The sequence below is a fragment of the Tyto alba genome, unplaced genomic scaffold, assembly GCF_018691265.1.
Source record: "Tyto alba isolate M040663 unplaced genomic scaffold, T.alba_DEE_v4.0 Super-Scaffold_39, whole genome shotgun sequence".
Taxonomy (NCBI): Eukaryota; Metazoa; Chordata; class Aves; order Strigiformes; family Tytonidae; genus Tyto; species Tyto alba.
The window spans coordinates 13,150,872-13,163,115 of NW_024881314.1; the positions used below are offsets into that span (position 1 = coordinate 13,150,872).

The 12,244-nt window shown below is 47.9% G+C and overlaps 1 protein-coding gene across 6 annotated transcripts in view; it reads left to right on the top strand.

Annotated features, from left to right (window-relative positions):
* Nucleotides 1-12,244, top strand: part of MYOCD (myocardin) — a 258,762-nt gene that overhangs the window by 132,751 nt on the left and 113,767 nt on the right. For 5 of the 6 annotated variants that reach the window (XM_032992119.2, XM_032992120.2, XM_032992122.2 and 2 more), the window contains exon 2: nt 9,552-9,781. In XM_032992119.2, coding sequence (XP_032848010.2) covers nt 9,634-9,781 — 148 coding nt within the window. In that variant the 5' untranslated portion in view covers nt 9,552-9,633. Of the gene's footprint in view, nt 1-9,551; nt 9,782-12,244 lie in introns of those variants that run through there. The other variant, XM_032992124.2, reaches the window with a different exon arrangement.

The window sequence follows — 12,244 nt, forward strand, 5'->3', positions numbered from 1 at the left end:
AAACTTGAAGTGCTTGTAGCAGAGTGCAGTAGCACAGCAGCTTGTGTAAAAGGGCTTGTAGCCCCTGCGCCCTGCCCTGGCCTAGCCCACGGTCAGGGCAGAGGCTGTGGATGACTGTGTAGGTTTGTGCTGTGGCTCAGCTTCCAACCCAACTTCTCCATGCACTGTACTATATTTCTGGGGACTGTAGGGAGCCGGGTTGTAGCTTTGCCCTTCTGGGTATTTGCATCTCTTTCTCAGCATGGAGAGAGGTTGTGAATGGGAGAGCAGGCTGGCTTTAGTGGCAAGGGGCTTGCACAGAGGAGTTAGGGGTCAGCACAGGGCACTAGCAGAGAGTGCTGGAGTTTTCACGGGGGTTGTGTCATGTGGCATTGAGCAAAATGAAGTCTGCAGGAAGGCCAAAGTACCAGCCCTGGGTCTGCCATCCATACAGTCAATGTTGTTGCCATGACCAAACCTGAATAAGCTCTGTACAAGAACAAGAGTTGAGACAGCTGGAGTGCTCAGGCTGCCTCACATCAACATGAAGATGTGTCCCATCTTTGATATCCAGAAGTGAAATTATACTCCTATGGCTCCTGTAGTCTCGCTGCCCAGTCAGACTCTACTCGTTTTTTCAAACCTTTCACTCTTTCAGCCTATGTGGATGACTCTGTTTCTCCCCCTTTCCCTCTGGAGCATTTTTTCTGTGTGTCTGGAGCACAGTACAATGTCCTGGTGTTACCACCACCATCCATCCCTTACACTGCCATCCTTCACTCACACCCCTCCTGTGGATGGGTCCTATTAGCAGCGTGCTGACTCCAGGCACATCTTTCCCCGGACAGTGCCAGGAGCTGGGGCTGCCTCTGTGCCAATACAGAGCCCATGCAGAGGAGCAGTGGTGCCACAAGAGAAGGTGTCAAAACTTGAGGACAATGCATGTAAAAGGAGTATCCTCTCCACCCTGTCTCAGCACCTAACTTATCCACACTGGCGGGCTCTTGAGACAACCTATCTCTTCCAACTGCCAGCATAGGGAGCTCTGGCTCGATGAGACATCTAAGTATGGTGCTGATCAGTCACAGAACAAGTACTCTGTTTACACAGAGATTTTCCAAAATTCCCATCTCTCTTGGGCAATGTGATGTGCAAGTGCTCAGACTTTCACTCCCAGTCACATCAGTGACAATGATGTGCCCTCTCTGTTGTGGCGAGTGATGTGGGGAGGGTTTGTTTGCTTGCTTGATGGCTGTAGAATGACCGGGGCTGTGTTAAATACCATTTGGAGCAAAAAGTAATTTCTTTTTTAAGCGGCTATAACTGAAGAGACTCCAAGAAAAGCTGGGGCTGTGGGTTGAACATCCTAGAATAACCACTGGAAGTGGTACAGCATGGCCACTGTCTCAGCTAATGGTAGACTCCTCCATTTGAGTCCATCACACAAGACAGGGTCTTTTTACAGCCACTGGCAAGAAGTGGGTGCTTTAGGGAGCAAATCATCTCACTTGCTCTTCAGCTCGCAGTCAGGCACTAGAAATTCCTGTTTCACCCTGGTGAATGCAAAGCGAGCCGAGAGTGCCTCAGCTCTAGTCCCTGCACTTGCACCTCGACATTTGGTTAGATGGATGCCAACCACAGAGAGAGCTCTGAGGGATGCAGCGGGTTGCTGACCCAAGACACGCTGTTCTCAAGGCCCTGGATGTTTACTGGAGACTGTCGGTGCTCTGGGTCTAATCATACAGTTGGCAGTGGGCACAACTCTGGATTTTGCGCAGATGTCAGCAAAGGGATTTTGTATAGCACAGGCCTCCTCCCAGTTTCCCCAAGAAAGCTCATGGTTTCAAGCTGTTACCTTTTGGAAGGTTAATACTGACCTGGTATTTCTCTAAAAATCGCAAGGCCTTGCAGGCAGATGTGGAACAGGAGGAGTGTTTTGCCATTGCTTTTTTCATACAGTTCATTTCTCAGAAATGTCCTCACAGGTTGACCCCATCCCATCCATGCTGCAGGCTCTGCCAGACATGCCCACACATCCCATGTTCACGTGCAATTTGCTGTCAAGGGAAGAAGATAGCAGTAGTGCCAAGTCTGCAGCACTGCAAGCAGGAGAATAAAGAGGGCTGACAGCTCTTTGGGATGTCATGGTGATAGTCAGAGCCCATCAGGTGGCTTGCCCTCCAGGCAGACACCCCTTGCCAGAGTGTTAGACTCTAGCTGCCTCACCGTGCCAACCCATTGCCCAGTCAGACTTACCTTCTTGTGATGGTCACCATGTGCCACCATATCAAACCGTAGTCATTCAGTCTCATTTGGAATGTTCTTCTCAATTCTGACATTTACTGTGTTTGTCTTCCCTTGCTACCACATGACGACTATACCTGCAATGTTGTATATGATAAGTACTCTCCAGATTAGCTTCTGGGTGCTACTAGAATATAATAAATTACATTACAGAGGTCACACCAGCCTGACTGTGCTCACAGTGCAGCATGAGGGAGTCCTTGTCCTGGGAAGGGCCCTTGGGTGCCAGTGGATGTGCCATGGACATAGATGCACAAGCAGAGAATCAGTCCTCAAGGAGTTTGAACCTGTGAATCTGATCCCTATGAGTCCACCTTAATATCAATTACTTGAGAAGCATGCAGTTTGTCAGTCTGACTTTGTCTCAGATATTTTCATCCTAATTGGAAGACTGACAGAGAGGTGGATCTTGGGTAATAACCCCTTTCCTGATCACCACTTGCTGTACTACTTTTCACCACTGAAAGGTTCATTCCCTGAAATATGGAGGAGAAATCACTCCTTTTCAAAATAGCTTGAGGGGATGGGGCTAAGGCCAGGGCTGAGATGCTCCCCTGATGACAGCGCCTATCTCTCATCATCCTCCCCGGGCTGAAGGCCAGGAGCCGTCCCGGATGAAGACAGATGCCACTTTCCATCACTGGGCTCGTCACTGCTGTCTCAGGCCACATGGCCCATAGGCAGGTTGAAGCAGTTATCAACACTGGGAATTTCGAGGCTGAGAAGGAGATAATATCCTAAAACCCCTGGGGGTGCGAACAGTTGGCAAACCTTGCTGAGCATGGGGATCACAATGTGACCAAATACTAGGCGAGTTTGCCCTGAGTAAAGATTTCACGGCGTCATGTTTGCACAACTCTGTTCACTGGGTCCTGGCACTGGCCCCACAGAGGGGTTGCACAAGAAGCTGCATGGAATAACTTGTCAGTGAAGGGGGGCATCCAGGCTTGTGGCAGGTTTCCTTGGTTTGTTTTCCATTCACTGGGGAAGTTCTCTGGCTGCATTTCCAGGCGCTCCTCCTGAGCTGCAGCTCCTTGCGTGGAGGCTGAAGTGGTGAGCAGGTCACTTCTCCGGAGCACGGGAGGAATGCACAGATCTGTGGGAAACAGCCTGTAGGCTCCACGCCGTGCTGCTGCCCTCAGTGCTGTCACAGAATGGGTCTTTCTTTGTCCCTGATGAGGCATGAGGGAGTTCAGTGAGGGGAATCATCCACTGGGGACATCCTCTGCAAGCAAACAATGAGGTAATAGCTGTGGTGCATTCCCTGGCAGCCCCAGGATGGTCTCAAAGGAACCAAGGTCTCTTGTTCTGGGTGCGGGGGCAAGTGGTCAGAGTTGTCTTCTGCCGTGCCAAACATGGCTCTAAGGAGGATCAGGCAGGATTCCTGCTGGAGCTTGTACATAGCAGGGTTTGATCAGCATTTACAACAAGACAGTGCAAATGTCCACAGGACTTTTGCCCATGGGAATCCAGGGCTACTCTTACTGTCTGAGCACTGTAAACATCAGCTAAAAAACATAAAGTCCATCTTTACTGAGATGGTTTTATCAGAAACATTCCTGCAAGCAGAAGCCCAGGAATACAAACACACCACAACAAACACGTGAAGAATTTGATAAGGCTGAATTGCATCTCTGAACATCTCTCTCCTGGTTTTCCTCTTTGAGTATTTAAAGTTTTATGGTGGGTCATGATTGCTTAAGAGGTGCTGCACATGCATTAGAGCTGAATGTATTTACTTCCACTTCAACCTCCAATAGAGCAAACAGGAAAGCAAGGGAGGATTTAAATGAATCCAGTATCTGAGGAAGTGTAAACTATGCTTATTCCCATCTTGGTGCTTGCAGGAGGCGGCACAGGGGAAAAAGTGAGAGGATGGGAAGTGAAGATTAGATGTATGGGTCCATGCTGGGCAGGAAAGAACTGCACAGACCAACAAAGTTGTATCATGGTAACCTAAGCAGGGGTCAACCTCATTGACGTGTCATTCGTTAAGACATTTCTAAAGGTTAGAAGCAAATTGCATTTCGAGGTGTTATGCCTATCCTATGTAGGCTACAGGCAGGAGCTGGGTGCCTGAACGTGGGTGTCTCAAGCCTGTAGAGATGCCTCAGGTCTAGCTGCTGCAGGCTCTGCCTTCTATCAGCCAGCTGAGCAGGGGTGTCTTAAATGATGCTGGAGGCCTCTGCTCAGACACTGGGATTAAATCTGGAGCCCGGCATGCTTCATGTGACAGAGGGATTCTCCATCTCCTTTCTTCTTTTCTTTTTGGGTTGCTAAGGTATATTTGCAGGACAGCAGTGGCACTGAGCCAAGGAAGAAGTGTCTGTCCCTATGTCAGATCCCAGAGCAGAGCTCAAGAAGGGTCTCAGGTTGTTCCAATGAGTGGTAGATCCTATTCCTGGTGCGCACCTTGGCATGAAGCTCACTCCTGGAAAGCCAGAAAGCAGCTTGATCCAGGCATTTACTTGACATGTGGAGACCTGAGATGTGGAAGGTGATTACTGAGACCCGGACAGTGAATTCTTCAGTTTAGGAATTTTCCAGCCAGACAATTTTTTTGTTGGCAGATGAGCTGCTGAAGCCAAAACTGTTTCTCAGGGAGAAAAACTTAAAGTTTTTCCCAACTTCTTAAAATCATTTTTAATTTCAGTGGTTTAGTTTATTTTTCTTAAGAAGAAGTTAAAAATGTTAAAAAAATAAAATGTTTTAGATTTGTCCAAAGAAAAATTATGAGTGACCTGCTACCCTATTTTTCTCTTGTTTATTTTGTAATATCTTCCTACCTCAATTTGGGATCAAGGAAAATTATAAAAATCATGGAAAGTTTTGCTGTGTGGGAAAACTGCTTGCTCACAGTTGTAACAAACTCAGAGCAGCCTGCAGAGTCCCAGGTGATGTGTGTGAGTGGTCGGTGTGCCTGAGCTCTTCCTCCAGTTAGTGCTGGGTGATTTCACAAAGGCACCTCTGCAAATCCCAAATAGCACCAAGCACCCAGGCTGGATGAGGGCAGGGATGGCTCAGGGTTTAGCCCTGATACTCAGCGGTTTTGGGCTGTGACCCTACCTACTGGTTGCTTGTGGTGGGCTGGGGGCTGCCAGGTGGCAGAGTGGCACAGCCAGAGCTCAGCAGAGACGGGAAGCGGAGGCTGGAGGAATCAGCAGACACACAGCCCCTTGCTGCCATGGATGGTGGGAACAGGGACTGTGCCCTCCTCCTGACAGCTAGCTTTGAAGCAGAGCTGGTCTCGCCAAGCTGCCCCCATGCAGAGGCTGTCTCCTCAGTGAGTTACCCTGCCTGCACAGTGAGGAACGCTGAAGCCCAAAGAGAGGTTGGGGAACCTGCAGCCATGCTCTGGGTCCATGCCACTCACCAGGGATGTGCCTGTGCTGCACTTGCCTCGGTTTCTGGTTTCCAAACCTGCTCCCTCCGTGCAGAAACATGCATCCCCGGAGAGTAGGATTGCTGATCTGAGTGTCTGGGCAGCACACAGGACCTCCGAGGGCTGCAGGCTGGCACAAATCTCAGTCTACATCTCCCCCAGCAGGACAGACTCAAAAGTGTGTGTGGTATCTGTGGGTGCTGCACTGGCTGCCCCGGAGATGGGGGAGCAGCGTAAAGGGAGAGGGGAAGCCTGTCTGGAGGTGCTGCTCCATTGCCTCCTCCTGCAATGGCAGGAGTGGGAGGAAGGTGGCACCCAAGAAGGGTGTTTGCCCGGAGTGGTCAATCTGCAGGGCAGGGGCAATGCAAACTGCCTGTGTCACGGCCCCAAGCTCAGCAGCAGCAGGCATTAGGGACACACTGGTTGACAGTCACTGGAGAATGCATGAGCACTCTGCACTGCTGTGACTCGAAGTCAAGGAAGGGAATATGTGAGAAGGTACCATGGGTGGCATGACCTGGCCATACCCAGAAGTGCTCAGGTACCTCACCTGGCCAGTCACTGCCCCAGAGGCAGTCAGGAGAAGAGTCCATCCAGCCTGGCCCGTGTCCCAGGGACACAGGGCTGACAGGGCTCAGGCTCCCTCAGTGACAAGCTGAGCACCCAGCTCCAGGCTTCAAGGACCATGGGACTTTGTGCCCCTTTTGCTTTCTCTCTCTTCTCTCCACTAGAGCTGAAGAGTTGTGTTCCCATGCCCTCAGTTTTAATCTGAAGAGCACTGGGAAGTGGCAGTGGGATGCAGGCATTGCATCAATCAGGAAACCCGTGCTTTTTCCTGAAAGGTCATACATGAGATGAAGTGTCTGAAGATCTTGTAGGTCTGCACCAACAGCCCAGGAAAAGATCTGGCCTGGGAGGCTGTGATTGTGGTGCCCCTTCCCTGACCAGATCAACAGAGGCAGCTCTCAGAAACCCCTGGATTTATATGTGAGCCAAAGTCCTTGGAAAAGAGACACAACCAAGCCCCATCTGGGCCTCTTTTGGGTGAAACAAGCATGTCTAGAAGGAAGCAAATCTGATCCTCATCCATGCTACGTTGCTCTCTTAACAGAGAGCAAGGCCTGTAAACCAAGTATCTGCGCCGGTGGATCTCCAGTGTCTTACAAGGAGGTACCCATGAGCTACCATGGTAGTCCAGCCTTATGAAATTAATATTTATAGGCAGAGAGAGATGGGACATGGCCTGTACTCTGTATAGCCTTGCAATTTATGTGTTGGCAGAAGTGGTTGATAGGAGATGTGCTCTGAGGCTCAAAAGTGTGCTTTAGCTTTGTAAATACAATCAGTTCAGGCTGAAGCGAGTGAACAATGTGGAATGTTTTGAAGCCAAATTTGACTTCAGAAAAAAACACCACTGAGCCAGTGGTGCTTGCATGCGTTGTGAAAGCATGCATCTCTGGGGTCGCTGCGTGACCTCCTGGCACAGATCATAAGGACTCCAATACACTCACTGCAAATTAAAATATTGCATATGCTCTGAGTGCAAAAAGATTGTACACAGTGCCTGTAAGAAGCCTTCCTGAAAGACTCTTGCCTCTGCTGGTGGTCTTGCAGCTTCAGCACTGGATGTCTGGCTCACACTCTCTATTTTTCAAAAACATTAATAATCATAATCCATATAAAACTGTCATATTGGTTCAACATGTACGTCACTAAAGCCCTGACTAATTTATCAAAGATTTAGTGTTCAGTTGAACAAAGTCTCATTTTTGTAAGCAGATGCAGTTTTCTGGATTGTCCTGTCATCACCCACTGTTTCCACTGGAAAGATGCATCATATCAGCAACTTCTAAAAGTAAAAAAAAAAAAAAAAAATGTACATTTTAAAATAGTAATGTAAACACTTATTGCATATTCCACATTAATAATGAATTAGAGAGATTAGGAGCTAATGCTGCTTGTGTCAAAGTGGGTCTGCAGCCCTACAGCCACCAGTGGCTGGATGTGCAGTTAGATAGGTTGCCCATCACAGTGGGGATGGTGCATTTCATAGCAGTTGCACCGCTAGAAATAAGACCATGAACTGCTCAAGGGAGTTAAATGCTCAAGCAGAGGTGGAAGCTGAGATTCTTAGTTAAAGATGTGGCACACAGCACAGCTCTGACCTGTCTGGATGCCTGCAGGACTGTTTCCATGGGTAGGGATGACACGTCAGACTTCGTAGCAACAGCTGAGCACAGGAGATGGGGAAAGTGCCACAAAGGTGAGTGGAGAAGACAGTGATGGGAAGCACACAGCACAAGGGATGGTCTGGTGGTAAGGACTGAGTTTGAATCACGAGTGGGTTTGCATTTTGTTTCAGAGCCCAGACAGCAGGGTTGGGTATGGACACAGTCTGTCCCAGGCGATGGACATGGGGACAATTTTATGTCCCATCCTCAAAGTGATAAAAGTAACACAGACACCTTTGCAACCTCCTCCCTGGCCAGTGCATACACCCCATGGGCTCCCTACACGGAACCTCCCAGCAGTGAAACACAGCATAAAGCAGGACAGACGGACACAATATCTGATGTGCAGCCAAGTGGGACACGGCCATGGGGGAATGGTTAGGGCAGGTGGGGGCAGGCAGTGAGATGGATGAGAAAGACGATGGCAAAATCCCTGCTGGTGCAGGGTAGGAAGACGGGTGTGAGACAGTCCTGGCACACGTAGCATGGAGGAGATGGTATGATATACAATGTACTATTCTTACTTCCTTATACAGTAAATTGGTAACTTTTTTGTATTAAATCAGATTTTATCACTGAATCAATCTTGCACTTTTCTATTCTTGTTCTTTACAAATGACCTTTTTTAGCTCTCCTCAGCTCTTTCCTGATGGGACTCATTAGGAGCTGGTGCTGATTCTTACAGGCATTCACTTTCACTTAACATCTGGAGATTTTTTTTGGACACCACTTTGTTGAAACAGTCCTTGCAGCTTTCTTCTGGTGTGCTTAGTATCAGCAGCTCCTCTTGGGACATATGCCTGCATCCCACAAATACATTTGCTGTGAGCTGAATCTCTCCCCTCCCTGTTTCTGGTGAGATATGGGTGCCATCAAAGGAAGCACCTCCTTGCCCAGATGTTTATAGAAGCACAACCTGAATTTACAGAATTTCCTGACTGTTTTCCTGCTGTATTTTGACCATAAACCCCACATAAGCCTCAGAGTAGAACCATGTGGTAAACAAACAAACAATTCCTCCTATCCTTCAAAAACTCTCAAAATTTTTTAACCAAACATGGTTGAATTCTTCATAAAACTTTTAACTCTACCATGCGTGCTAATCACAACTTTGATGTCAAAGAATAGTTTTTGCATGCATATTTCACTTTGCAGGCTGTTTGTACACTTCCTGATGTAAAAGCTAACTGGTGTTTGCTATTCATTTGCTATCTGCATCATGTAATTAGCAGCCTATTCTGTACTGTGTGGAATTATTTCTGTCACCCAGTTTTCTCAGCAAACCAGAGCCTTATATAAAGGAAAATTGTTCTCATTTGTCGATCTGTTCTGTATTTCTAACAGTTCAAGAGCTCTCTCATGTGGGTGCCCCATGACTGCTTTTTCATAACACCCCTCTCTTTCTGCAAATATTCTGTGCTTATGGATGGAAATTTTTCCAGCAAAGTAGCCAAGGATGAAGACCCAGCAGATAAGGAGAACAGAATTGAGCAGGCAATAGGGAATCCTGGAGTCTTCCCCTGCAATGTATCTAACACAGGAGAACACATGGAGTAATTTTCTGTGGTCTGATTGTTTCACAAATGCCAGCCTTTGTTTGCTATTCCACAGGTTGGTTGGAGACTTCATGTTTACCTGCTCCTCTTCTCTTCCAGAGGTCACTGCAGTGTCTGTTTCTCTACCTGATCATCCAAAGTGGAGCAGCCAGAATCTGGATCAGTCCCTTCAGTCACGGTGATGAATGGTGTGATCAAACAGGATCGCTCGGACCACAAAAGTGCACTAAGTGGAAATGAAGAAGAAAAGGCACCCAAAGAAAAGGCTGCCAGTGAAGTGAGAGATGGCACCAAGCTCCAGCCACCACCCTTTGCGGAGCGGAAGAACGGTAAGTTCCTCACCCAGTGGTGTCAAGATAGGGGAAGTGAAGCTGGATAATTGCTCATTTAGCATCTCTTGCATGTGCTGGGTTTGTGGTTAATCATTATTTTTATGTGTGGTGCTTTTGAGGGTGTTTCTGACAACAACATTTGAAGATTTAATGAAAGTGGCTCCTCAGCTCAGTATTTCCAAGTCAGTCTTAAATGTTGTTGTCAGACTGGAGGCAGTTACCATGTTCTTTGTAATCCAAGTGTTTGGTACAACTTTGGCTGAAATGTGGCATTTCAAAGTCTTAGGAAGAGACTGGTGTTCTGACTGTAGTAATGGGATTTGCTGGGGAATTGGGGTCAGGTGAAGTTGATCAGTGGAGAAGAAAAGGAAAGGATATTTTGTTTGCAAAGACACTGATAGATATGTTCTGCTCTCACAGAGCACTGGAAGCTTCAGATAAACTTGTCTTCAGCAAAAGTACTTCAGATCAATGTAACAGGGAGCAGAATTTGGCCTGGGCCTCTGCAAAGGTCGTTTGTGTTTCCTTGGTCATGGGTCCAGCAACTAGTTTTGCTGTCAGATATTGATCCAAGTTTCAGCGGAGATCTGTTTTAGAAAGCTGTTCAGCCTACACAAAGCATGCTCAGGCTGAGGAGTTGTTTGCCGTTTCTTTCAGGCAACTGTATAATATATGAAATGAAGAAAATTCCTTTTGTGCACTCTAAGGCTTTCAACATTAAGACCTCATATCATGCAATGTGAAAGTGCAGCTCAAAGGCACTATTTTTGCTTTGTGTCTTTGATTGTTTGCATTATTGTACAGGACCCAACTTTTCTAAATCACTATAAATCAAATAATCCAAATGATGTCATCATGGCAATGTACTGGTGTCAGACTGGAGTAACACAGCAGAGAACCAGGCCCAGAGTCTGCCCACAGTCAAAGTCACACCAGTGAGGACACTTGTTTTCTAAAGCCCCAGATATCAAAGTAAGATAACGTGATAACAATGAGAAAGATGACATGGACTTGTAAAGGGGAAGACTGTTTGGTGATGTTAAAAAATCACATTTTCTCTGTAGCTTTCACATGCTTATTTTTTGCATCCATTTTTCCACGTGGTTTTTGTTATGGGAAGGCAAAGAAAGAAACATTTCCAGGTGTCCATAGGCAAAAGCTGTCTCCTGGCACGACCAGAAGACATGTAGATACTGACTGCACTAAGCCCTGCAGCACAATGAGCACCTGCCTGGTAGCTGACCCTGTGTCGGGGGGGGTTATGGTCCCCGGGCCTGTCAGCTTGGTGGTCCCCCAGTACATGGCTCCACCCCTGCAGCCCCTCTATGCTGGGATGTTTGTAGTCTCTAAGAAAGAAGAGCCCCCATAGTCTTGGCATCTCTCCAGCCCTTTGCTCTCCTCCTTTTGCTGCTTTTCCCTTTCTTTCACACATTTAGACAGCATAGGGACTCGGCTCTTCCTGCCATCCCCATTTGGGAACAGCCAGCTCCCTTCATCTCACATCATCTCAGGAGCTGGCAGGCCCAACAAGTGTTACACATGTTGTGTGGCACCCGAGCCTGCCTTTGATGTGATGTTCTCTAGTGTGACAGCTTCCACAGGGCTGGTGGAGCAGCCCAACGAGCACCCAGTGGGGGAATGAAGAAGCAGGGGGGCATCCCATGGCCCCACAGGCTGCCCTCCACAACTGTACACAACGGCCACCTCCCTTTGCCCTGCAGGACACCACAGAGCCCTGAAGCAGATTTGTCCCTGCCAAGGGTAGAGCCTCCCTGTCCCACTCAGTGCCATTTCTTGGGTTGCCACAGCAAGGACCTTCTACCCCATCCCCCCACCACAGGGTGGAGGGTGAGTAGTTGGGATTGCTATGGGAGAAAAGCAAGATGTCCGTGTCTCCTTGTATCCTACCTCCCTGAAGGGCACCTGTACAGCTATATTCACCACTCCCATCCTCATCCCTCACCCCACAGGGACCCATCATCCAAGATTATGCCACTGAAAGAGACAATGACTGGGAATGAATTGGCTGAAAGGGATGAAAATCCCACCTGTTGTCTTTAGGGAGCTGCCAGGACATGTAAGGAGAAGCAAGTGCAAGGTGTGTGACCCTCCACTCCTCTCCTGTCCTGTTGCATCCCATGTCCTGAGGATACAGGGTGTGCACACCTCATCCAGGCAGGATCTGGCCCCTACTCCGTGCTCTTTCCAGCTGCAGGGTGGTGATCTGTGGCTGTTCGGTGGGCATTGGACAGACACCCGTCTGTCAAGAGCACAGTTCCTCAGAGAGGACTAGCTCCTGCCCGAGTCTGAACTTTCAGACTGCAGTCTTTATTTGACTTAACTTTGATTTAATAAAAACAGTCTAGCTAGAATATTTTTAAATAGGAAAATAGTCTTTTTAACTCTAGTATTACTCAAAAATGGCTGGAGGGATTTAGTTTAAATTTGTAAAAATAAATC